At 43.2% G+C, this 23,961-nt stretch overlaps 10 protein-coding genes across 10 annotated transcripts; 5 read left to right on the forward strand and 5 right to left on the reverse strand.

Moving 5' to 3' along the window:
* Positions 1 to 1,364: 1,364 nt before the first annotated feature.
* Positions 1,365 to 2,888, forward strand: Bfra_011365 (putative camp independent regulatory protein; the record flags this gene model as incomplete). Its single annotated transcript, XM_037341692.1, has 1 exon — positions 1,365 to 2,888. The coding sequence occupies one exon, from the start codon at positions 1,365 to 1,367 to the stop codon at positions 2,886 to 2,888; it is 1,524 nt and encodes a 507-aa protein (XP_037194549.1).
* Positions 2,889 to 4,180: 1,292 nt separating this feature from the next.
* Bfra_011366 (putative cdp-alcohol phosphatidyltransferase protein) lies at positions 4,181 to 5,800 on the forward strand (the record flags this gene model as incomplete). Its single annotated transcript, XM_037341693.1, has 4 exons — positions 4,181 to 4,371; positions 4,739 to 5,079; positions 5,220 to 5,466; positions 5,662 to 5,800. The coding sequence occupies 4 exons, from the start codon at positions 4,181 to 4,183 to the stop codon at positions 5,798 to 5,800; spliced, it is 918 nt and encodes a 305-aa protein (XP_037194550.1).
* A 770-nt stretch (positions 5,801 to 6,570) lies between these two features.
* Bfra_011367 (putative vacuolar amino acid transporter 1 protein) lies at positions 6,571 to 9,141 on the reverse strand (the record flags this gene model as incomplete). The annotated part of the gene is made up of 6 exons (XM_037341694.1): positions 6,571 to 7,070; positions 7,202 to 7,250; positions 7,304 to 7,438; positions 7,684 to 7,775; positions 7,824 to 8,893; positions 8,948 to 9,141. 6 exons carry the CDS (start codon positions 9,139 to 9,141, stop codon positions 6,571 to 6,573), a joined length of 2,040 nt encoding a protein of 679 aa, XP_037194551.1.
* Positions 9,142 to 10,214: 1,073 nt separating this feature from the next.
* Bfra_011368 (putative nucleolus protein) lies at positions 10,215 to 11,087 on the reverse strand (the record flags this gene model as incomplete). The annotated part of the gene is made up of 1 exon (XM_037341695.1): positions 10,215 to 11,087. One exon carries the CDS (start codon positions 11,085 to 11,087, stop codon positions 10,215 to 10,217), a length of 873 nt encoding a protein of 290 aa, XP_037194552.1.
* Positions 11,088 to 11,385: 298 nt separating this feature from the next.
* On the forward strand, positions 11,386 to 12,377 carry Bfra_011369 (putative 60s ribosomal protein l25 protein). The gene is made up of 4 exons (XM_037341696.1): positions 11,386 to 11,455; positions 11,659 to 11,720; positions 11,776 to 12,068; positions 12,122 to 12,377. The coding sequence occupies exons 1-4, from the start codon at positions 11,434 to 11,436 to the stop codon at positions 12,207 to 12,209; spliced, it is 465 nt and encodes a 154-aa protein (XP_037194553.1). The 5' UTR covers positions 11,386 to 11,433; the 3' UTR covers positions 12,210 to 12,377.
* A 647-nt stretch (positions 12,378 to 13,024) lies between these two features.
* On the reverse strand, positions 13,025 to 13,701 carry Bfra_011370 (putative mitochondrial import inner membrane translocase subunit; the record flags this gene model as incomplete). The annotated part of the gene is made up of 2 exons (XM_037341697.1): positions 13,474 to 13,701; positions 13,025 to 13,248 (listed from the first exon to the last, which is right to left on the reverse strand). Exons 1-2 carry the CDS (start codon positions 13,586 to 13,588, stop codon positions 13,025 to 13,027), a joined length of 339 nt encoding a protein of 112 aa, XP_037194554.1. The 5' UTR covers positions 13,589 to 13,701.
* Positions 13,702 to 14,079: 378 nt separating this feature from the next.
* On the reverse strand, positions 14,080 to 16,040 carry Bfra_011371 (putative magnesium transporter alr2 protein; the record flags this gene model as incomplete). Its single annotated transcript, XM_037341698.1, has 2 exons — positions 14,080 to 14,659; positions 14,710 to 16,040. 2 exons carry the CDS (start codon positions 16,038 to 16,040, stop codon positions 14,080 to 14,082), a joined length of 1,911 nt encoding a protein of 636 aa, XP_037194555.1.
* Positions 16,041 to 18,084: 2,044 nt separating this feature from the next.
* Positions 18,085 to 18,533, forward strand: Bfra_011372 (putative microsomal signal peptidase 12kda subunit protein; the record flags this gene model as incomplete). The annotated part of the gene is made up of 3 exons (XM_037341699.1): positions 18,085 to 18,135; positions 18,218 to 18,277; positions 18,333 to 18,533. The coding sequence occupies 3 exons, from the start codon at positions 18,085 to 18,087 to the stop codon at positions 18,531 to 18,533; spliced, it is 312 nt and encodes a 103-aa protein (XP_037194556.1).
* A 247-nt stretch (positions 18,534 to 18,780) lies between these two features.
* Positions 18,781 to 19,363, reverse strand: Bfra_011373 (putative ubiquitin ligase subunit protein; the record flags this gene model as incomplete). The annotated part of the gene is made up of 4 exons (XM_037341700.1): positions 18,781 to 18,941; positions 18,996 to 19,066; positions 19,116 to 19,194; positions 19,250 to 19,363. The coding sequence occupies 4 exons, from the start codon at positions 19,361 to 19,363 to the stop codon at positions 18,843 to 18,845; spliced, it is 363 nt and encodes a 120-aa protein (XP_037194557.1). The 3' UTR covers positions 18,781 to 18,842.
* A 1,021-nt stretch (positions 19,364 to 20,384) lies between these two features.
* On the forward strand, positions 20,385 to 21,860 carry Bfra_011374 (putative proteophosphoglycan 5 protein; the record flags this gene model as incomplete). Its single annotated transcript, XM_037341701.1, has 1 exon — positions 20,385 to 21,860. One exon carries the CDS (start codon positions 20,385 to 20,387, stop codon positions 21,858 to 21,860), a length of 1,476 nt encoding a protein of 491 aa, XP_037194558.1.
* Between the last annotated feature and the right edge of the window lie 2,101 nt (positions 21,861 to 23,961).

Below are 23,961 nucleotides of genomic sequence, written 5' to 3' on the forward strand. Positions count from 1 at the left end.
GTTTCTCGGAAGATCAGAAAAAGTCCGTTGCACACAGGTTCTGATCAGTAGTTTTTCGAACGGGATGCCTGGGTCTGAGTTCTACTTCCTAACTCGTTGGAACCAGACTTGACTCGACTCGACTGGACTGGACTTGACCGGTGAATGTAGCAAGCCAATGACATAAGATAACATAACTCGTAACTCGTAACTCGGAACTCACAACTGGACAATAATAATAAAGTGTAAAAGTCTGGAATCGTTGATACTACTAGGGAGTCCGTCTATTACCACCACTCCACTTTTCAAACGTTTACTCTTCACTCCTTCCCTCCTTAAGTTAAGCGTAGATATAGAGAGATAAAATTCATTGCTTTTTGCTTTTGCTTTTACTATTTAAATGATAGTAAAATGCTGCTAGATGGTTAATAAATACTAAATCGTTACTACATCATGTGAGTCGTGACTTAGTATACCTACCAGTACTTTAGCTCGATTTCTCCCCCGCAACTTCTCTCAAACTCTCTTTTTTTCCAATTTGCTCTTTCTATTCTGGAGATTTGGTTCATCACTTCTATCTTCTTATTGCCATATCATCCCACACGTAAATGAGAAAAAGCAAAAGCAAAAGCAAAAGCAAAAAGCGAAAGGATCGAAAGAAAAGATTATACTCTTTTTCTTCCAATTCATCCAACTATCATCATCAATCGTCCATTTGAATGGAATCTTTGCTCTTCGCAACCAAGCAAGCCTGACCTCAAAACCAACATCAACTTCCAAACCAGCATCCAGCATCCATCAGCCATCGTACTCGGAATCGACCTCGAACATCCATCCACCGGAACGTATCGAACGAGAGCCCAAGCTCAAAAGCCCCATCGTTTACATATATACCCGTACCTCGTCATTTCGACCTCAAGAACATCAAATATCCTCATAATTCTAAAGAAAGACAAAAAAAAGCTTTACCAGCAATTTGACATTTCCACATAATAACTTTCCATAGTTCAATATTGAACTTTGTTTTTTTCAGCCTTATTCTCCCACCGAACTTTATATTTATTAGTCGTTGTTGTCACTCAGTGGAGTGCCAGCTATCATTGGGTCTCTTCTTTTCTTCCCACTTAACATTATCTCGGCTTGAAAATTCGATATTTCTCAATATACATTGTTCATTGTTCACTATTCGATATTCGACATTCGATCTTGAATCTATTACTACTCGTCCAACACACCAGGAGTATATCACCACTACTACGTTACTACATCCATCACCTTTTCCCGACGGTCCCTTTCTTGCTTAACCTTCTTCTTTCTGTCAGTCAACTGTCGTTAGTACACATTACAGCCTACCCACCCCATATAGTTTCACATCAGTCTCCATGATGGCATCGTTAGGTGCTTCTATGCCTATGCCTGTACCGGTTGCGGTAAATGGTACTCTTAAGCCAACCTGGTATGGCTACATCCCCGACACAAAAGCTGCAATGATCCTTCTCGAAGCTGCCTTTACTGGAAAGATTAACCATATTGCCCGTCGCCCCCATGACAAGGAGAGATCTGAACTCATCAAGAGCGGCAACATTTTCATACACGAAGCACAGTCATCTGGAGTAAAACGATGGACCGATGGTACAACATGGAGTCCAAGTCGCATGGTAGGAAACTTCCTTGTCTACCGAGAGTTGAATAAGCCATTTGCACCAGGAGAGAAAAAGAGAGCCATGGCCAAAGACAAGAGACAAGGCATTCGCAAGAATGGCAATGGTTCCACCAGTCCCGGAGGCAGCGTTTACTCTTCTATGCATGGACCACTCAACAAAGAGATGGAACGTGAATTGGTCGGTTCGCTAGTTGATTCATACGACTTCAAGAAGGACGGTAATTGTCTCATCAAGAAGACAATCACTGTCCAAGTAGGAGAACTCACTCATCACATTGTGTCATATTACACAATCGATGATGTCGTCTCCGGTAAACTTTCAATCCCACAAAATGCATTCCCAGACGTCAAGCCGCGTAGGGACATTATCTACAGCAAAAGCTACAAGCACTCTCCTAACGACTCTAATCTCTTGAATGAAGACGACGTACATGAAAGCCATCTTGCCTACCAACACAATTCAGGACGGAGCAATTACGACTATTCGAATCGAAATGCGCCACGACTACCCGCACCATCCGCGCATGGCATGCCATATCAACCCAACAGCCTTCTCTCCAACAACAACTACACAATGGGCATGTCAGCCGCACCATACAGTCTCGCGCCATTCAACGGAAACTTCCCTGCAGTAAGCTCAGGTTCAAGCTCTTACAACACCATTCTCTCTGGGAGCCCAAATTCCATCAGTCCTTATACCGGAGGAATACCTGCGACAAGTTCGCATGGCTCTACCTACGCTCAATACTCATCAGCCCCAAGCACGTATGACACACAAAGGGCTGATGCATACAACAATGTCTACAGACAGCAGCGACATGGTTCAATCTCTAACATGAATGCAACACCCCTTGCTCACCGATCTTCGAGTTATGGCCAGCAAGGACTTAGTTCTGGAGTATCCGAAATGGTATCGGGGATGCCTGCCATGATCCAAGGCCAAATGAGCTCGAGGAGTTCGCACGACTCGGGGGCGTCTGGAATGTTCCAGAGCCAAATGGGCTCGAGAAACTTCAATGAGAGTACATACGCTTCTCCAAATCTATATCAAACAAGAGATGCAACCACTCCTTCGCATGGCTATTCTCAAGCGCAGCGAACCATGTCGCAATCTAACCAACCATATAACACACAAGCTGGCAATCAATATCCTCAAAACATGGAAACCTCGCCGGGAAATGTCAGCACTGGCCATGCTCATTACAACGTGGACCATCAAACTTGGCCTTCCTCAAACGGTCTTTAGAAGCTGTTGATTCAAAATGTGGCAGATAACTTAATATGCCAAATTTGATTCTCTTTTCTTCAGAATCGGATCTCCTGTATCATCCAGCTCCTACCTTTCCTCCTACGCCATAAATTTCTCCCTTACGCCACTACGCTCATCCTAATAACGGACGCGAAGCTGGAGAGTGAGCATAACTTCTTTGTATATTTTGACGATACATTTAACCTCTTTCTTCGGAGGAAATGTCTCATGATCGTTACCATTTTGCAGCCTTTCTGTATCGATAGGAAGCTTTTCCTTTGTTTTGGTTATTTGAAAACGGCTTATGAGACAAAGTCTCTTTTTTGGCAGTTGAGATGCCGGTTCTTGAAACTTTTTACTTTGATTTTAATCGTTTAAATACATGTATGTACGTAGGTATGGGTTACGGGTGACTGCCGGCGCCAGGGTATATATAAGTTCGTGTGTGTATATGGGTTACGCATGGTCGCTGGCGCAGGCGTACGTGTACTGCAGATATTTAGCAGCAATATTCTTGGAATGATTGTCGGGGCGGATACCATTGTTATACCATTACTGAACGATGATCCCGATAGGTGTCATTGATTCTTGGTTTTGTAGGCGTTGTTGAAATTATCCGTTTTATAACTGTGTATTGAACAGTCTTATAGAGGTCAATCGAGCGAGCAGCTCCTAAATAGGCTTGAATTTGTAATTAAATATTGATATTCTTAAAGAACTTGGGGAAAATTTATTATGAACGTGACTTTTGCTTGACGTATGTGTATTAATCGATCTTTCTCTCTATGATACCTTGATTTATCTCATTCTTGGATGTAAATTCTTTCATATTTACTATTGTACAACAAGATGATTTTCAATGCTTCTCAATGATTTCCCATAGACAAAAAATGTATAAAATCATCAACAAACCCTTCTACGCTTGGACAAGTAAAAAGAAACATTCCTTCAAGCTCATGTTCATATTTTGTAGATTTCTGGTGATGAAACATTGTGATACCCTACCTACCGCCAATAAACGCGCGGCGGCTATTTGTTTCCGGAAGAGTAGACACCCCACCTTCCCCGCGGGCAATTCCATATTTTGATTGGAAAAGTGTATTTTGGATTCCATCCGATTTAATATCAAGGTTCTTCCCACCCCAAACACCAAACAAACTCAAACCATACCTTTTTGACTTTCGATAAAATAAACTTCCCGTCGAATTGAGTTTATCGGTGCTTGGTTTTAAGTAGGGCTTCGTAAGGGTTGCAGGGAAAATCAGGATGCAATGAGCAGATCGGGGATGATGGCTAAACAACAATTTTTCGTGTTGTGGAAAGGAGGGCTGGCGACGGGAATGGGGATGAGGATGGGAATGAACTGTACGCGCTCGATGCCGCGGGTTGCGACGCATACGCTTTCGAGATCGATTTGTAGGGGGAGGAGTGTGGGGTGGGGTTGGGAGGGGAGGAATGGGGGTGCGCTTTTTTCTGATATGTGAGGATTGATTTATTTTGCGCATGGTGATAGCCGCGTGGAGTTTTGTGGTATGGGGGCTAATGGGTTATAGATCACGACGGGAGAGGGGGATTGTGAGGTATTCAACGGAGAGTGATGGGCAGAAGGAAAGGTATGGTGATTGTTTCTTTTTTTGGTGGGAGTTGGGATGAGATTTTCTTGGAAGGGGGATTAATATCACGTGATTTATGAGTATATGAGAGGTCGAGTGACGCTTTTACTGATAGGAGACGAGCCGGGTGGATTTGAGAGTTGTTTGGATACACAGCAATGAATTTCTTATTGGATTATATTCCTTCCTTCTTCTCTCAAACATCGAAAAGACCTAATACAAACGCAATTACAGCAAACAACCAACGCCTCCACCCACACCCCTCAAGAAACCCCTCGAAGTCCTAAAATCCATGGAATCGCTCACTCCCCACGAAAACATCTATACCGTCCCCAATATTCTGACCTTTTCTCGTCTCATCGCTGCGCCCATTTGTGGATACCTCGTTCTGCATGATCAGCATGCGTGGGCTGTTGGACTCTTTGCCTATGCTGGAATTACAGATTTGGTAGATGGATGGATTGCGAGGAAATGGAATTTGCAAACGGTACTGGGCACGATTGTTGATCCGATGGCGGATAAGACGCTGATGACGATTCTGACGGTTTGTTTGGCGATCAAGGGGTGTTTGCCTGGTATGTTTTTTTTCTTCTTCTTTCCCATTGTGCCTTTGTATAATGATGGCATTACTCTCTCCCCGATATTTCGAACATCAATCCTCATCCTGCCCAAGAGAAAAGAAAGATATCACTAAACACAACTCCCTTTATCATAGTCTGGCTCGCAACCATAATCCTCGGCCGCGACATTGCGCTCGCCATTTCCGCCTTCTACTTGCGATGGATTTCTCTCCCTCCCCCCAAAACCTTTTCTCGTTATTGGGATTTTTCACTTCCATCGGCGGAGGTACATCCAACTACTATTAGTAAGTATAACACGGCATTGCAGCTGGGATTCATTGGAGCGACGACGGCTTTGCCGTTGATTACTTGGGATGTTGGAATTGCTATGACGGGGTTTCAGTGAGTCAATTTCTTCTTCTTTTTCTCCTTCTTTCTGTAATGGACTCTTTCTTTGGCAAGATATTGCGTAGAATGTATTTGTAGATAGAGAGGCAAGGAGTGCAAGATGAACAACTGAGATGGGGGAGGTTCAATACTACACGGAAATGAGATACCGACGAGTCGATAAAAACAGTATACTAACAAACCATCCAGATACCTAGTAGCCACAACCACCATTTGGAGCGGATTGAGTTACATCTACACCAAAGATACCATCAAGATTGTCGGCCAACCAGATGCTACCAAGAAGGCAAATGAACAGGGACAGGGACAATCCGATAAGAAGCAGTGATGCAAAAGTATACGAATGGCTGATGATGATTATGGGATTGCATGTAATATTAGGAATCCAGACTGTATATATATATATATCGGAAATATACATTAAAACGTTTGTCTCACAATCAAAGGTGTAGAGATGCAATCACGAAAGGTAAATGTTGAAGATAAGATGAGAAGACTTGATAAAAAAGACGTATTGATATCATTGAATCCTATAGAATCCTACAGAGTAATAGGAGAGACTTTAGATTATCACAACTTCCTATTTTATATTCCCAAGACTTGATTTGAATAAAAATATGAGTATTGTTCCTTCAATCAGGTAGGCAGGTACTCGCATATCTCCACTACAACTACCCCAATACTCACCGGAAGCTCACTCAAGACTACGAACCCCCCCCCCCCCCCCCCCCCAAAGCAAGTAGTCAAAGGTTGGTTACATATAATACTCACGAGGATATTGCACGAAATCGAGTTGTAGTATAACCTATTTCTCATTTAAACACTAAGTATATACGTAACTTCATCTCCATCATATGCACAGAACAACTAGCAGTCTTTCTTCATGACAACCCGAGAACCGAATAAAGAAATATGTATGAACAAGATAAAGAAAAGCTGGGTATGGAGCGACTGCATAGAGAGTATCAAACGACCACCATCAATGCATAATGCAGAACTCCAATATCAATCCTTATGAACCATGCAACGAATACACTTCCGAAGCATGTGTGCTGCCTCCCCAAGAATATTAAAAGCGCGTCGTTTGCCGTACGCGCATTATTCGGCGTGAATAAGTTCCTTGGGCAAGAAAGCCCAGACAGTACCCACAACCGCCATTACAGAACTAATAGCAATCAAGCAGTAATCCAATACCAGCTCTCTCCTGCTGATTTCCTTTCCAAACATCTTGACGTAGAACAAAAGGGGTAGAATGACACAAATGGTAAAGCATAAAGCCGAACCCATAAACGCCATAATACTATCGAAAGCCGGGAAGACAATAGCAATGATTACAAATACGATGAGAACAATGATACGAATGGCAACTTTGATTATACCACGAGTGTAGCCTGAGAGTCCGGTAAGGGCCTGTGATTCGGGCATGGCGCGAGAGTCAAGCCCACAGAGCAATTCGATTGTAGACACAATAGGGCGGGCGTTCAGGGGAACTTTGGTCAATGGAATTATGGCAATGAATATGCAAATCATGAGAGACAAGCTGCGAGGGTAGCTTGAGTTTCCAATGATGTTGGCTGTCACTTCATCCATAACGTTATCTGCAGACATATTAGTGTCTATCTGACGTTAAGCTACTTGTAGGATTGTATTTCTTGAGCGTAAGAAGGATAGACCCAAAGGCTAAGATGTAAGGAAAAGGGGAGCGCTGAATTTGAAATGCGGGGCTTACCTCCAAACATCAATATACCAGCTAGAGCAGTTGTAGCATCAAGCACATACTATGAAATGTTTAGCACAATGTAGGCCAGGTTAGAGATTGATCGAAACTTACTGTGAAGCTGAATGTGTATTTGACTGCCTTGTCGAACTTATACGGGTGTCTCATGTCACGATAAATGTTGGGGAAAACCGAATGTCCTCCCCAGGGCGACATCATGAGACCGAACGAAAGTGGGAGCGTGAGCCACTAGACAGGAGTAGTATTAGCAAAAAGTAGAATAGTAGATATCATATCATGTCAATCTCATTCTCGGAAACATTCTATTAGGAGATGATTCTTTGATTCGAATTTGAACACTGCGGTTTGAATGCATCAATTTAGGTAAGAAGTGTACGAGGATACAATAGACCTGATAGCCTGGAGTTTTTTTGGTAATAATATGATATGCAATGACGAATGATACTGAGATGAAGCACATCTAAGACACTTACGTTGGCTGGAAAAATATATTGAGTTGCCGGTTCCAATAGAGAACCAGGAGTTCGTGGTGTTACAAACCCATCAATGAGAATTATTAGCACAACTATTATGGTTAGCTGATATGTTGGAATTGGGGAATAGTTTTACATACTGGAAAAACATGAGACGATTCCAAGAATGCTGGTAAAACTCAATAAACGCAGAGGGACAAAATTGAGTGGTATCAAGAGAAGACCGCAAAGAATTTTCCATTCATTGACTCCGACGGATGGAATTAGCGAGTTGAGGGAATCTGCAAAAAGGACAATCAAGGCAACACATGCCGCAAGAAGCTCCATAGTGAAAAGGATACTAGTCGCTATATTTGCCTTGCGACCATAGGTTGCATAAGCAACATCTGCGAAACTCAAAAGACTTTGATCTCTATCCATACACTTAGCCAACAATTTCGCCGTGTACGACGTAACAAGTGCCGATAGAAAGAGTAATACCATGCCACATAGCAGTCCAGAGTACTTCAAACCCATAGGGAGACTGAGTAGTCCAACTCCAATTAGAACATTCGTGGAGTTAAGGATTGTCTGTGGAAGCGTAGACTGTCCCTCAACCACAAGTACGATTTTTCCATCTTCTTCAACCTCCTTGACAATCAAAGGCATGTGTTCCCCGTCAGCAACATTTGCGCCGGTGGCTTGTTGTTGTCGCCAAAGTTGACCAGCATGTATCATCGATGACTCGTTTAAGTTTGAACGTAATGTGCCGTAAGACGTTCCATAGCTTCCTGCCAAAGGAGTTGATAGATGCGGGGCAATAGCAAAGATGGATTGACCGCCTCTTACACTTCCTTGCACGCTTGCGCGATCGCCTCCAAGAAGTCGTTCTCCTTCAGGCTTCATGTGGCTGGCAACCCGGGATAGGTTGCTTTCTGTCTCATCACCAATTGCAGATTCATCATCACCCACACCATCCGAATTTGATCTCCGTAGCTGTTCTCTGATCAAGGAAGATCGAGGTATTCTCCCATAGTCCGCTTGTAATCCTCCATATTCTAGATCTGGATCATCACCCTCTCCGCTGCCGTCCCCAGCAAGTATGAACGACGGGCGGCGCGGAGTAATTTCGTGGAACGCAGTAGCTCGTGTTAAACTTCGCGCGAAGTTCTCGATACTATTTACACCTCCAGCATGGGCAATAGAGTTAAATCGCATGGCAATCGAAGACCTTGGAAACAAAAATTAGCCATTATACACGCGAAGAAAGAGAAGGACGAAATACCTTCGTCTCCTAAGGCCTTCCATTTGTTCATTCTGGTCCCCAGGGGCTAGATAATCAGATTCTGCAGATGGAGAGAAATTGCCCGAGTCAAATCGTACACTTCGATTGCTACTGATAGAGCCTCTGGGGGATCCTGATGTGCCATGCTCGTACTCATGGAAAGTAGTTGGATTTCGATTGGGAGGAGGCGCCATGATGAGGAGGCAATAGATTATTCGTTATTGCGATATCATCAAATGCCACAGTCAGAAACTGAGTATGACAAAATTCCAAAATGTTCTAATCCTTAATCCTTAGTCAATCTTGAGAAAAAAATCACAGCGAAACCATCCGATATTTCTTGAGAATGGACACACGAGCAAATTAATATGGCAGGATCAAGAATTGGGTGTGGGTTGTATATTAAGATCTATCTAGACTGATATTTTGTGGTTTTAGTCCGCCTTTTTAAAAATCAAGCAAGCTTCTCCAGCCAAAGATAACGCTTATCGGGCTTTCTTGCCGATGTCATGCGAGATTCAATTTTATGCACAACACAAATTTTTTATATCATCTCTTGTATTTTCGTGCAACCATTACTTTTGTTTCTTCCCCTCTATCCTCTCCCCTTATGATTCTCATTCGTCAAGTTCCTTCAAGCAAAGTTTTTCCAGACCTTCCAACTTACCACTGAGACTGCAACCTTCGAGTTTGCTCTTCAAGTAGTGTAACATTTTAGTAGAAACTTGGAAATGCAGCGGCGCAGGTAGATGCATGGATTAGATGCCCCACCTGCCCGTCAGGTCCTTTGCAGTTCTCGGCCAATATGATATCTACCGTATTCTTATCCATCCCTTACATGGGACTTTTGTGTAAAAACTCAAAAGCCCCCCCACCTTCGACTGCCTCAACTAATTCTCCCGAATCTCCCCATGCCATTCATGATTTTGACTGTTTCGCATTACGAACCAGTACCTTCTCATTAACTGATTGGCGATCTTTCGTCTTGTCTATTTTTTCATCAGGAGAGGCCGAAATCTTCGTCAAGGGTGCTGACCCACCATATAAAATTTGTAGTCCGAGCCCGTTCTGCATCTTGCGCCTATTGCTCCATGCATTATACAACCCCTCAGTGTTCGGAAGTAAGCTGGACATTCCGGTCGATACCGGAATCTGTGCTGCTTGTGTAGAATTCTTTTTGATAGTCGTTCGTGGTAGACAATTGCAACCGGTCCATCAATCTACAATGTATAATGTAGACCGCCTGCCCTCCCCCCCTCTATAGCGATCAATTCTTAAGCACAATTGAGAAATTGTTGCGGCTGCCTCCAGCTCTAATCTCTTCCTTCTTCCATTGTCTTGGTTTCACCGTTGGCGACTGTAAACGCCAGAGATAGTATACCAGCTTGTTCGAAAGCTTCTTCTTCACCATGACGTATCCCAAGCTCTCCATTATTGCTTCCAGTCTCGCTTCATCCATGTAACGTGAGTTGTTCACACAAGGCGATGGCAGTACCAAAAACAATGCCGGAAACCATTCGCTAAAGCCATCACCAGCCGGACAGATTGTTTCCAAGAACTTGCGAGTTCGGAGTAACATATTACCTCTGCCTACGCCATCCGGAACGTAGTTCAAGACTAGAGAAAGACTGATAATGTTAAATTTTTCAGTTTCGTCCTTCGGTAGCGGTCGTTCCATGAAATCCTGCTGCGTGATTCCCTCCGATTGACTATTCAGATCAATTCTCTCAACATGAAAGGTATGACTTCTCGAACAAGCATTTGTAGTACTCAAAGCTCCAACCTCTAACATGCGGACAGGTGACTTCCTTTCAACTAGGCCCTTAAGATCTTTACATAGAGGCGCTAGCCAATCCATCAAGATCTTGCTACTATCCCCACCTCTATCATTGCCCTGCCCGATTAGACTTGCACGTTGATAGCTTTCCAATCCCCCTTGTGAAGCAATCTCACGTGTTAGTGCCGCCGCCTTAACTTCATCACCTTCTGCTAAAGCCTTCGCCTTTTGCTTTTCCAACGTATGGTGCTTACGAATAATTGTTCGAGTAGCTTTGCTTGAAATACGTTGAGCAGGTTTCTTGATCGTGAGTGGTCGACCTTGTGAGAGTGACTTAAGTTTTGGTTTTTTGTTGATACCCATGGTGAAAGATTTGACAACTTCAAATCAATGATGAAACCAGCATGAATCTTCACGAGCGAAAAAAACGGAAGATCTTCACGAAGGTAAAAGTAAACAAGATTAATCAATTAATAACAGAAGATTAAACCCAACTAGTTCATAAAGTATTTACATACGAAAAGTCAGATGGAAAATGCGTCCCTAGTCAAATTTTCGGTATCCGGCAAAACGATTGTCCGATTAGCGAAATTTTCGCCCACGATCTGTGAATTCGACTTTTCTCCTCGAGATATTCTCTTGAAGCAAACCATCAACTCCTCGACAACTCAATTCCAATACTAATCCCTCAGGAAGTATATTCGTCGAAATGGCTCCAGTAGCAAAGAAAGGTACAGTCTCCTTTCTCTCAAATTCGCATTGATCGCATTTCTTAATCGCAATATCGTCCTTGGAAAATATTGCGACCGCTTTGAAATTACGAAATATGAAAATATTTCCAGATACAACGGGAAGGAATGCGAAAGATGCGCACCAGCAGTAGCAGATATTGCGAGTTCTTCAAGAGCGCTTGCTGATGCGTAAGTTTTAATAGGTGCCGCCGCCAAGGGTGGTAACAAGAAGGCCAATGCCGCTGCTAAGGCTACCTTGAAGGGTGTAAGTTCTTCTGTCCATTCTTGAGATTAACATTTGATACTAATGATTCTATCAGGTTCACTCCCACAAGGTCCGCAAGGTCCGTCTCTCGACCACCTTCCACAGACCTAAGACCCTCCAACTCTCCCGTGCACCAAAGTACCCACGTACTTCCATCATTTCCCAACCCCGTCTCGATGAGCACAAGGTCATCATCCACCCATTGAACACCGAGAGCGCCATGAAGAAGATCGAGGAGAACAACACCCTTGTCTTCATTGTCGACATCAAGGCCAACAAGGCTCAAATCAAGGAGGCCTTGAAGAAGCTTTACGACATTGACACCGTCAAGATCAACACCCTCATCAGGTAGGCTCAATTCAAATTCTTCAATCATGTGCAATTGCTGACATCGACTATAGACCTGATGGATCCAAGAAGGCCTTCGCCCGTCTTACTGCTGATGTTGATGCTCTTGACATCGCTGCCACCAAGCTCGCCATCGTCTAAATTATCAAAACTGGGAGTGGAATTAGGAATCTGGATTTGAGGGAAACAAAAAGTTTTATGGTTGAAAAAAAACAACAACCAGCTTTTTCTACGATTGGTCGATACCCACATCCATTTAGCGTAATGAGATGATTTTCAAAATGTGTATACCAATGCAGTATTACCCTGCCAATGACAATTCTTGATACACTTGAATTTGTATATGTTTTGCTTGTGACGGCTCTTTATCATTTACATCTGCCACTTGTGCTACGTTATGTTTTTATTTTTGAGAAATCGTGTACAAGCGAATGAGTTCGACTTGCGGTTGCATGAATCCGTATGAAAACCCCGGAGTTCCGCCTGCACAAGGGACATTATTCGTAACAGATTAAGCTTTTACTCCAAATTCACGAGCATCTAGATGTGATTATCATATCGAGTGGCTGTCTATCCATCGACGACTGACACTTTTCTAACCACACATGAATATAGCCAAGCACATTCATCGACTTCCTCCACAACGAGGTCAAGATCCTGCAAGAAGGGATATCATGTTATTCATTGATCCCATATCACATAGCATACCCGTCTAGAATTTTTCTATTCATACAAAAGACATCATTCATGCATGTCTCATTCATATCCATATGCCTCGTTTAACACTCCACCCCCCTTCCTCCCTCACCTCATCAAATCATAAAGAAGTAGAGAGTATACATGCCATGTCTATTCCAACACAGACTTTTCCCTCAAAACATCATCACACCCCATCACATCCCATCCCACCGTATCTCACTGCATTCCATCAAACTTATAATCATACACCCCCCTCCTCACCTCACCTCGCCTCCCATCCTTTCCCCAAACAACAACCCCTCCAACCTAAGCCCCCCATTCGCCCTCATAGTATTCAAGTGTGTAATCACCGCCATACTGCTATCCAAAAACCTCTCCACACAATTCATCGTGCAGCTCTCTTCGCTCTTATCCAGCTTGCCGCTGCGGATACTGCCTGTTACGCATTTCTTCCAGCAGACGTCGGTTAGGGAGTGAACGGCTATTTTGGGAAAGAGAGGTTGTTAGCTTGTGGTTCTTATTCTTCTTATTCTCACTCCATTCACATCTTCAAGCAGTCCTCCTTCTTGCTTCGGGAAAATGTCCCTCGCGGCGTGGAGGGGAAGAAGACCAGGCAAGCCAGATATCACAATTCCCAATTCCCCCCAGACATCCCCTTAAAACACTCTCTAGAAGCCAAAGCAAAAAGAAGAAGGAGAAAACATACACTGTTGAATCCTAGCCTTCTGCGTTTCATTAACAATAAATTGTTGCAATTCCTGCTTGTCTCTATCCGACAACTTTGAGAGATCCGGGGTTTGTTGAAGAGATGAGGAATCCATTTTTGTGTAGCTTATCGAGAAGTTCGCAGTTGCGTGTTGAGATGCTATTTTGGAGAGGAAAGGGTTCCTATGTGTGCGACAGAGAAATTGGTGGTTTGCTGGGTTGGAAATTCAATGGTTTGATACAAGAGCTTGAGAGTGCTTCAGAAATTTTGCCGGGTTCAAAGATTATCGGTATCAGCGTCATTGATCAGGTCACGTGGTGATTTCTTTCTGGCCGCTTCAACATTTGCGAACATAATGTGACGGACGACCGGACATCTTGAAGGCGCATATCAATTATCACGTTACTGAAGTCATGCAATTTACACATTCTAGGTAATATCTGGTTTATTATTAAAAGTATCAAAATCTAAAGACATCTACAATGTATCCAAAAGATCCGTAATAGTAACACCATGATTTTAGCCCAATTTCTGTACCACATCTATCAAAATTACAAACCCTCCCAACAGTATTATTAGCTCAAGCACATATCTTCCCACAAACATTTAAATATATCTATACCGTCTTGCAAGGGCCAAGGAAGCAAGAGAGAAAACCACCAATACAGCTAAAATTGTAAAGAACGGAATGAGACTGTTCGCGTCCTTGAAAGGAACAGCAACATTCATACCAAACATACCACATACCAAGTTAAGAGGAACGAGGATGGAGGCGAGGAGAGTAATCTTGCTCAGAACCTTGTTTGCGTTGTTCCCTTGGGTGATGTTGTCGATTGACAGCTGTGCGAGGTAGTTGCTGTGCGATCTTGAGAGCATCTTCTCAGAGTGACCCAAACTGGTCATCATAGTGACAACGTGATCTTGAATATCGCCAAGATACATACCAATATCCATGTGAGGAGTGACGAGGTAATTTGAATTACAGCGCTTTGTGAACCCTCTCAAGACATCAGCCTTGCCACCCAGAAGTTTCATCAGACCCATAACATTCTTTCGAACCATGCCGATTTTTCGTAAAAATGCATGCATGTCATCACTGCGAGCAATGAAGACCTGATCTTCAATCGTATCTGTCTCATTGTCGATCTTGTGGATAACAGGGCCGAAGGTATCAACGATGTGATCACTGTGAAGTTGTTAGTTCATGATCTCAATAGCTTATTAAGAGAAACTTACATTAGCGCGTAGCAAATCCAATCGCTGTTCAAAGACAAATAATCCTTCAGCAATGTGATACGCTTACGAACACTGCCTGCATGTGGGTTTGGCGAAAAACTAAAGCTGAGTAGACCCTCTCGGAATACAATGACATAAATGTTGAATGGATCGTATTCCTGGCCGTCCTCAATCTCTACAACGCTAAAGGAACGGAAACAAGCGAAGTAGTACGAAGGGAAGAGTTCGATCTTCTCTCGCGTTTCTTGAGCTGTGATATCCTCGATAGTCAAGGGATGGACGCCAAATGCCTCGCAAATCACACGAACTTCCTCCTCTGTCGGGCTGTTCATATTCAACCACCAAACACTCTCTCCTTGTTGTTCTTCTTCTTGTGGAGGAGTGAATAGGGTTCTTATATCTTCTCCTGGCAGGATGAGATCACCAAATTCCGATGCGTGAATACTATCTACTCCGTGCGAGGAAAAGTATTCAAACCTATTAGTGTCTGGGTGCGATTGCTTTGGTCGGGTAAGTTCTTCGAGGCTAGATAGATCCATCTTCTCATTGATTGATGGTGGACCCGAAGGAATATCAACAACCGTACCTTCCGATGTAACAATCGTGGGCACCGCACCGTTAGTTCTCAAATCGTGGAAGATTCGAGGTTGCGTGTGGTTCACAGGAGTCTTGGAACGATTTTCCTCCTCCAAAATAAAATCCTCGAGTGTTTCAAAATTGATTTGAAGGGTGTTCTTGGTTGGAGAAGCATGTAGAGGGAAGCAAACATCTTCCTTTGCCGACTTGCACGAACTTGCGAAGCTCTTTGCATCGTTCTCGTTGGTGTAACGTCTGCTACGAAATGTACGATGGCTTCGGTGACTGGCGTGTGATTCTGTTCTATGAAGAGCATTATGATCTTCGAGCCGCCTGGCATCTGCAAATGCCTTTCCAGGGTTCGGGTCCGAAACGGACATTTCTCGTTCTCTCCTTCTTGCATCCGCAAATGCTTTCACTGAGCTGGGTGGCGATAGGGAACGGATATCAGCAGTGGCTGCGGTTCCTCTACGACTTCTATCTGCCATTCGAATGGCCATTGGAGATACACCTCTCGAGTCCTCGTCGATGATGGCTTCCTCAAAATCTCTTGCGATTGTTTGAAGAAGGGTGTTATTTACACGTGCTAAGTCTGGACTCTGTGGAGCTCGAGGAGATGGGGCTTGCATACTATCGATAGTACCGCTGCGAGAACGAGCTTTTGGTAGAGCTTGAGACTGATGTCTGTGGTCATCTAACTCTGGCACCGGCGTGCTGTAGCCGGTATCAAGGGAGGTGTCTTCGTGTTCAGACATCTTGAGTTATAATATTATAGATAAGATATATTTAGGTTAAGTTTCTGCATGTGCATTAGCTATTGGACTCCAAAGGTTACAACAAGAACGACATACAGAATTCTAGGAAGCCAAAGCTTTCAAAATCCAGGCAGGTCGCAACGAGCGCCCACCGCTTGTTTGGCGTCAATTTGATAGTTGGCTTTGCACAGGTACTCCCTGTACAGTGTGATTTCTAGTGAAGAATGGCTACTCGTCCATCCGCTACCCCTTTTTGATTTGTTTGTATAGCTGCAGTTGTATATTTCGTTTTTGGATCGCTTGAAGTGCAATTATGGGGGTTTCTTGTCGCCTCCGCAGTAGGCCCAGATCTTCACTGGACCGAGGAGGGGACGGATGAAGGAAAAGCCTTGGAATACGAGTCCCGCCAATTTGGTGGTTGGTTGTTTATGAAGCCGTTGAGGCGTTGTGAGTCGAAAGAAATTGACGCTCGAGTTCGACAATCGCTTTGATGCGACAATTTGAATATTTCGATATGGGACAGTATTTGAATGAAGTTGATCGTGGCTTGGGTTGTTGGAAAGGTGGAAAAGTCGGTTTAATGGGTGGCCGGTCTTGAGTTGAAGTTTTTCGAGGTAAAAGAAGTTGAAAAAAAGGGCGGCCTGTTTTATGTAGTGTTGGGAACCCTAAGCGGTACTCGTTATGTTATGGCTAAGGGTACAGCCAATGGCCAAATAAAAGATATTGGGTAAGTTGCTAATAGCAAAATGATATTTGAAGATAGTAATTGAAATGTGAGATGTTGTATTTAAATAAAAAAGGGAGTTGAAAGGTCGAAACCAATCCGATATTGTTTGAGTTGTAATTTTTCAAGGAGGACAAGAAGTGGAGTTGGAGGAAGAAAGCTTGAGAGAGAAATCTTGGTGGAGGCGCTTGTTAGTGTACGGGTTACGATGGGTGGTGGTGTTCAGGTGTGTTCTCAGGTGTGTTTCCAGGTATACAGCAATGATTCCTTCTTCCTTACTACATTTTCTTCAAAGTTCCATTCATTGGAAAAAAGCGAATTTGGTGGGGGGAATTGGTGGAGAATTGGTGGAGAATTGACAGAGGATGGTCAGAGAATTGACCTACCAACCTCCAGTTCTCAGACATTTGATATATATAGTATGGCTCGCATGGTTAGGTGGGTGGTTAGGTGGTTAGGTAGTTAGGTAGTTAGGTATCAATTACATTTTGGTAGGTCTTACATATCTCTTAGATTAGATCATGTTAGATCATATTAATTCCTTCTCGTCCAAATCATCTCTCCCCCGTGAACCGCTTCCTCGTCGCAAATCCTTCTGCTCGGGGCCATCAAGGCATTGGGCGTGCTATGATTGTGCATCATCATCAAAAGGCCAAGACCTGATAATGTTCTTCAACATCTCTTTAATACGGGATTGGTGCATCGGTGCATTGATTCGGTGGGTTGCCTGCCTTCTGATGGTCTAATGGATACTTTGGTCCCACGAGAAGACATATTGATCTTGATTTTGGAATGTGAATTGGTGACATGAGACCTCTGAGATGGTCGTCTTGCATTCTGATACCCTTTGTTCTCTATCTTCCAAGCCTTTTTTTGGTCGTGGATTATCGCCATACATGAGCTGGAATCTTCTCCGATCACATCTTATCTACTATCGATTTAGCCAAGACTTGAAGGTTTTCGTCCAGCTCATACATCTATAGTATTATCTATAGTATTATCTATAGTATAACTTTAACATCGACCCATTTGAGTAACAGTAACCAAGTAAACTGCACATCTTGTTGAACCAAAATCGCTCATCCCTCACACAAACTCTAACCATGTGCTTTTAGCCCCCGGTTACCAATTCTCGGCCAAGGCGATTAGTAGTCAAGGGTACCTACAACCATAGCAAGGCTGAAGTGTGGCCTCAACTTAAGCTTCAAGGGACACTTTAGAAGTTGGTAATATTTCACAAATCGACTTTCTTATCTAGTAAAAGGCTTGATTCGTTGTTTCTGCAAATCGGTCGTCCAACTTTGCACACCAATTACAAATATGGCAGACCAAATTCTTGACCAGGTTCGGGATCTTGCCGAAGGGCAAATTGTTAGTATACAATCATTCATACAACCATATTATTGCAGGTCGTAAAGCTGGGTCTGATGCTGATTCCCTGTTCCGCGTACAGGACTTTGAAGGTCAAAGATTGGCAGAGTTCTTGACAACAGCTCTATTAGCAATATCCGGAGTAAATCATTCCATCCATTCCTGATCATTCGAAATATGCTGATTGATAGTAATAGGCCATTGCCTTCTTTGTTGGCTTCTTCAAACAAGATATCAAACTGGCGCTTGCTTTCGGTTTACTTGGAACGGCATTCACCTTCGCCATCGTTGTGCCTCCATGGCCCTTCTACAAGAAACATCCCGTTAGATGGTTACCTTTGGGTGGGCGGGATGCATCGACACAAGGGATTGTTGTGGATGGAAAGACTGTTGGCTGAAGAAATGTTGAAGGGATATTTAGTCTGGGGGCGTCATAGGATTGGGAATACCTCAAAATGCAAACAATATATTGGCACAAATAAAAAGCTTCACATTGAAAGCTACATTGTACCGAAGTTTCGCTCTACTTCTGTGTCCTTAACGCCAATCCTGCCAGAAATTCTCCATTTGCCTCCTACTGGGTCTTGGATGAATCGCGCAGATGAGATTCGTGCCGCTCTTTTTGGTATATTATACTTCATTTCCGTAGCTTCATCATCTTCCTCAAGTACCCCATCCAATCTCAAATACAATCTCAAAATCCCAACTTAACGACCATACTTCTGGAACTCCCAATCTCTGTTATCAAGTGGGCAAACTTGGCGTGTCTTCAACCAACGGGAGATGCAATGAAAATGGAAAGCGTGCTGTTCGTAGTCTGATGTTAGAACAAATACCTCTAGAGGAAAGGAATTACTGACGTTACAAATTCCCCAAGCTACAGTGCACTCCTCACTTGTGGCAGAGGCTTGGTTTGCTTGACATTCGATACCTTTGTGAAAGTCAGCAGTTGGTACCCTGTTTGGCACCCTCGAACTTACAAAGATCCATAATATGATTTCTGCAGATAGCGCAGTTATCGACAACAATGTCCCATGCCCACAAAGCTACCGCGTTCCACTAGATATCTTATTAAAGCTGTGCAGAAAACCAACAACAATCGAGGCATCTATACCTTCTTCACTTCGAAGCGCTTTTTGCCTTCCGAACCTTCACCACCTCCTGCCTTCTTAAGACCGTTTTTCTTTCCTGTAGCTGGTGGGGCATCTGCCATTTCTACGTCTGCCATGGTGATGGGAATATCTGGAGTGTTGATGGCTATCTAAATTATTGGTGTTGGCGGGGTACTTTAGGATGAGATGCGAACGAATTGATTTGCGAATTTAATATGGATAAGCTGATGATTGTATTAATCGGCTTAAGTGAAGGTTGGCATTTGTTGCAATGGAAGAACGTTTAATCTCAGAGTCTAAAATGAAAGAACTTCTTGGTTATGTATGATTTTGGACGCAGATAGATATCAATCTACGGTAGACATATGATGGTATTCTGATATTCTGGAACTACCCATCCGTAGTTTAGGCATGACAGTCTTGATCACGTGGTATATTGGCTGCTTTCAGGCTTGGTGTAAACAAAGCTCGAAAGGAGAACGCTAATACTGTACTATGATTCCTTGGACTTCGATTAAATGTTTTCGGATCTCTAACTTTCACCAAACTAACAACAAGTAGAACTATTCAGCCGTAGGGCTGTGGCTGTAGCTGTAGCTATAGCTGTAGGGCTGTCGAATGAATAACAGATGTCTTTGAATCACCTCCATTGCCCACGTCCTGTTCGCGGTATCGGTATCTGTCTGAAGAGTCTGAGGGTTTCGATTGGAAAGATGACTAATCCACAAATCGATCAGTGAAACGATACGGAGTAGGGCGATCGGTCGCTGTATCGCATTTACCTTCTTCAGCCTCTCTCCCCCCCCCCCTTCTCTTATTCAAAAACATACTACAAATTATAAGACCATCATACCGAAAACAATGAATAACTCACTTCAATCATTCAACCACGTAAAAGTAAACAGATTCAACCAAAAATACTACTCTTCTACTAGATTGCGAGACACAACCAACGAACGTCCACCTCCTTACCTATAGCCCACCATTTCGTACCATCTGATCTACACACGCAATAGCACAGACACGCGGAAGCTTTCGTCTCTTCTTTACCAAGCACAATCATTCGAATTTCATCGTATAGAGAATAGCTTTCATCAACCCAATCACAAATTCATAGGCGTCAAACGTCAAACTAAGATGACCTCGATGACTCCCCACAAAGGGCAACGTCAACCCCAAAGCTTCGCTGCAGACTTCGGAACAGCCTCACCTCGAAACGCCCCTCAAAGTCCACATGATTACAATAGTCAAGCATATGTACAAAACATGCACCCCTCGATGACTTATTCTGATCAGCAACCTACTACCCCTCCTCGAACTCCTCGAAGAGTCCAGCAGAACCAGCCAGCCTCTCAAAATAAACCAAATTCAACCCTACCCGACAATAGCTCCCGAAAGTCTACCAATAAAAGAAGGCCCAAAAATGTCCAGACGTCTCCTGTCGCAACTAGGAGTGATCGAACTACCCCGCCATTGACTGGTGCTCAATCTACCAGTGGCTCAACTGCTCCAAGACCTATTCAAACACCATCCGCAGCCCAAGTCTATGCAGGTCCAACTTTCCATGCATCTCCCGCCCCGTCAGCTTTACCCATGCCCAGTTTCTTTTCAAAGTCTGTCCCAGAATCACCAGCGATCAGGACTGGAAGTGCGGTCAAAGAGCCAGATTCCTCGGCAGATGAATCCTCGCAAACTCCATCTTCAACACAAATATTTAGAGATGTGTCACATAGGGAGGAATCACCCCTCGATCTTTTCTTCAAAGCAGACAAACGGGAGAAGGCCGAAAAGATACGAGCACGAAGTACAAACTCGAATGCCACCGGTTCTGCTGGACCTTTCAATCCCCCAATTGAGTCGCCGGGGAATACAAGAACTCCATCACAGCCTAACAGTCAATACCGCAATAAAAACATACCAGCTTCTCGTGGTTCAGCAAGTAGTATGTTTTCCATGGAGGAGGATGGATCCAACAGTCCCGGATTACCATTGGGGCCAGCATTCTCCACTCCTTATAATGAAAGGATCATGAAAGCACTTAAGAATTCGGGTCCCTCGCAGCCACATCAAGTATCGCCAAGTCACTCTCAGTCACCACTCGACAAGTCAGAGCAACTCAAGGCTTACCTTTTTTCTGAGGGACCATCCACCAATGGCAACCTTGGACCTGCTTTGAGCTTAACGACGAATTCCGCAATGTCCAGTCATGGTGGACACAGCTCTCCCACTGGCCCAAGGAATGGCGGTCTACCTGGAAGATCTCCACAGGCCAACTACAAATTCAGAGGTGATTCTCGAAGCTCAGGTGAAATTCCCAAATCCGCTCGGTCAGGTCTTCGCCAAGAAGTCTCCCCAGCGAAAACTCCCACAAGAACGCCTGAGCGTGCTCATTCATACGGACCATCCCAAAACCTCTCTCAAATCTATGGAAATAACTTCTCAGCTGGCAATAATCTTAATAATACCACCCAAGTCACACATTCTTCCCCTGTGCCACAAGGTTCCTCTGGTACCCTCCCTGGAACTAGCAATCCCGATTTTCGAGGCATGGAAAACGATTTAAGACGGATCCTCAAACTGGATTCTCCTGGCTTTGCTGGATCAGCAAGGTAACTTCCCAGTCAAATCTACTTTTCTTTTTTTCTCATGGCAAATGGAGTTCGGGTGATGGCTTATATGGCATCACAGGTAGGGTTCTTATATTGGCGTTCTGGTTATCATGCACTTTTTTTCTTCCTCCAGTGAGAGCGTTATGGTTACGAATTGGTGCATGGGCTTTTCAGGGTTTGTGGCATTTTTATAGAGATGATGGCTTGGTATACCCATGTTAGTTCTCGCAATGTTAGGGCTGGTTTGCCTTGTATTATTGGGGAGCAATTTCGGAAATGTTCTTACGATTGATGGTCATACCTCAAATCTCGTACTATAACGATTGATATTGTTACATTTCTTAAGGCAAGATTCGGCCGTCTGGACTACAGCAATTGAGTTGGATTACTGGGGGAAGGAGAAGCGGTGTGGCCCAGCTGTGTGGGAGGGACCAGCGATACATAAAACAAAACAAAAAAAACTCGGATCTCAGATTATGTTTCTTGGCCGCTAGAGTTTATCGACGCAGATACACATAATTAGTAGCTTCTAGTTAGAGCTATCACTGATGGCTAAACAGAAATGAATCCGTTATAACAAACATAAACCTTTGTTGCTTGTTGCTATGATATAATGCGCGGTACGCTGTCTGGTATAGTAGCCTCTCGAGATACGCTCTTCTTGTTTGTTTTGTTTTGAATATCAACAGAACTGGGAACTTCTCATGTTATCGTAGTATGGTATCTCATCTCTGAGGAACACTCCTAGTCATGCATTGAGTTATCTCGTACGAGAGGTATATCATTCACGAGAAAATTCGCAATTTGTTCTGCTTTCTCGAGGGTCTAATTCAATCTAGCTATTGCATACAGTGATGAATAGCACATATTACTTCTGAATTCTCTGCGGCTTCCTGCTTAACATGTTTCGTTGTATGTCTACAGCCTTCTCCAGAGTGATTTTAAATGATACTTTTGCAATTGGAAATTTCTGATAATGTTGTTCTTATTATCCTCACTCGTTTTGTTGCTGGAATAGTTCATGTTAAGTAGTGATAGCATTAATCCCAACCTTTTAGGTGAGTACTTTTGATGCAAATGATAGATTTGAAGATCTTGACTACAGTAATTGCACCCCTAAGTTTCCGTTATATAGCTTACACGTTAGCAGTTGAGTTTGGTTGTCGAAGATGAGGGGGAGAGACGGTCAGAAAGCAAAAATTGATTTACTTATGGCCAGAGTAGTGTGTGTACCATACAAGTGTCTCATACTTTTATAAATAGGTGTTAGCAGATCATGCCTACACATTAGAGTTTCGAGAAGTTTACTAATACAGGAAAGAGGGTTTGATAAGAGGTCTGTGGGACATGGGTGTTCAGATGCAAGCGTTTGTTAAGAGCGGGAGATACCATATATAAGATAGGTATACTTAGATTGAAGCAATTGACTATCTTCACTGATTCAGATTCGATAGAAACAGGACAAAAACACCAACTTCAATTTTAGGAGAACATTAGACGAATATGTATGTTATGATAAATGAGATTGTGTATTCATTCCACAACATGAAGTACGGCTAAGTTTTCTGACATTATATATTCACCTGACCTATTCACTAAAACCATATATCTTTCAATGTTGTTCCATCTCTTTTGACGCCTATATTCCTATCTTCTCTTCACCACCTCACAATGCTCATCGCTTAATTTACTAACTTCTGCCCCCCCCCCTTTCATTCTTTTTTACAATGAATTTTGATATTGACCCCTCAAAAACATGCTCTCCAGAATACACTATCAACTCATTAGATGCTTCTCTACCTGATAATATATGAGAAAACAAATAGATGATATGTGTGTTTTGAAAACCTATGTACTAATTCCTTATGACATTGACCTTGACCTTATAAAAATGCTTGAATTATTGCATCATGAAACTCGAAGGAATCAATCCATACCTAGTAGGCACATTCAGCTAGTAACAATCTGTGTCAATATCAAATTGGACATGCTCAATGTTGTCGTGATCGATTGTCTTCGAAACCCGTGCAGCCAATCGGTGAAGACCAAAAAAGCTCCGATAAGCTTTATAGAAAAATAAATCCCCGCCCATAAATTTCCCATTG

The sequence above is a fragment of the Botrytis fragariae genome (assembly GCF_013461495.1).
Source record: "Botrytis fragariae strain BVB16 chromosome Unknown tig00000037, whole genome shotgun sequence".
In the NCBI taxonomy this organism is placed as follows: Eukaryota; Fungi; Ascomycota; class Leotiomycetes; order Helotiales; family Sclerotiniaceae; genus Botrytis; species Botrytis fragariae.

Excerpts from the sequence above, each read along its gene's own strand:
- Bfra_011369 (XM_037341696.1), top strand. The coding sequence starts at position 11,434 with ATGGCTCCAGTAGCAAAGAAAG. Across the intron at positions 11,721-11,775 it reads CTAAGGCTACCTTGAAGGGT|GTTCACTCCCACAAGGTCCG; the intron begins GTAAGTTCTTCT and ends TGATTCTATCAG. Across the intron at positions 12,069-12,121 it reads AAGATCAACACCCTCATCAG|ACCTGATGGATCCAAGAAGG; the intron begins GTAGGCTCAATT and ends CATCGACTATAG.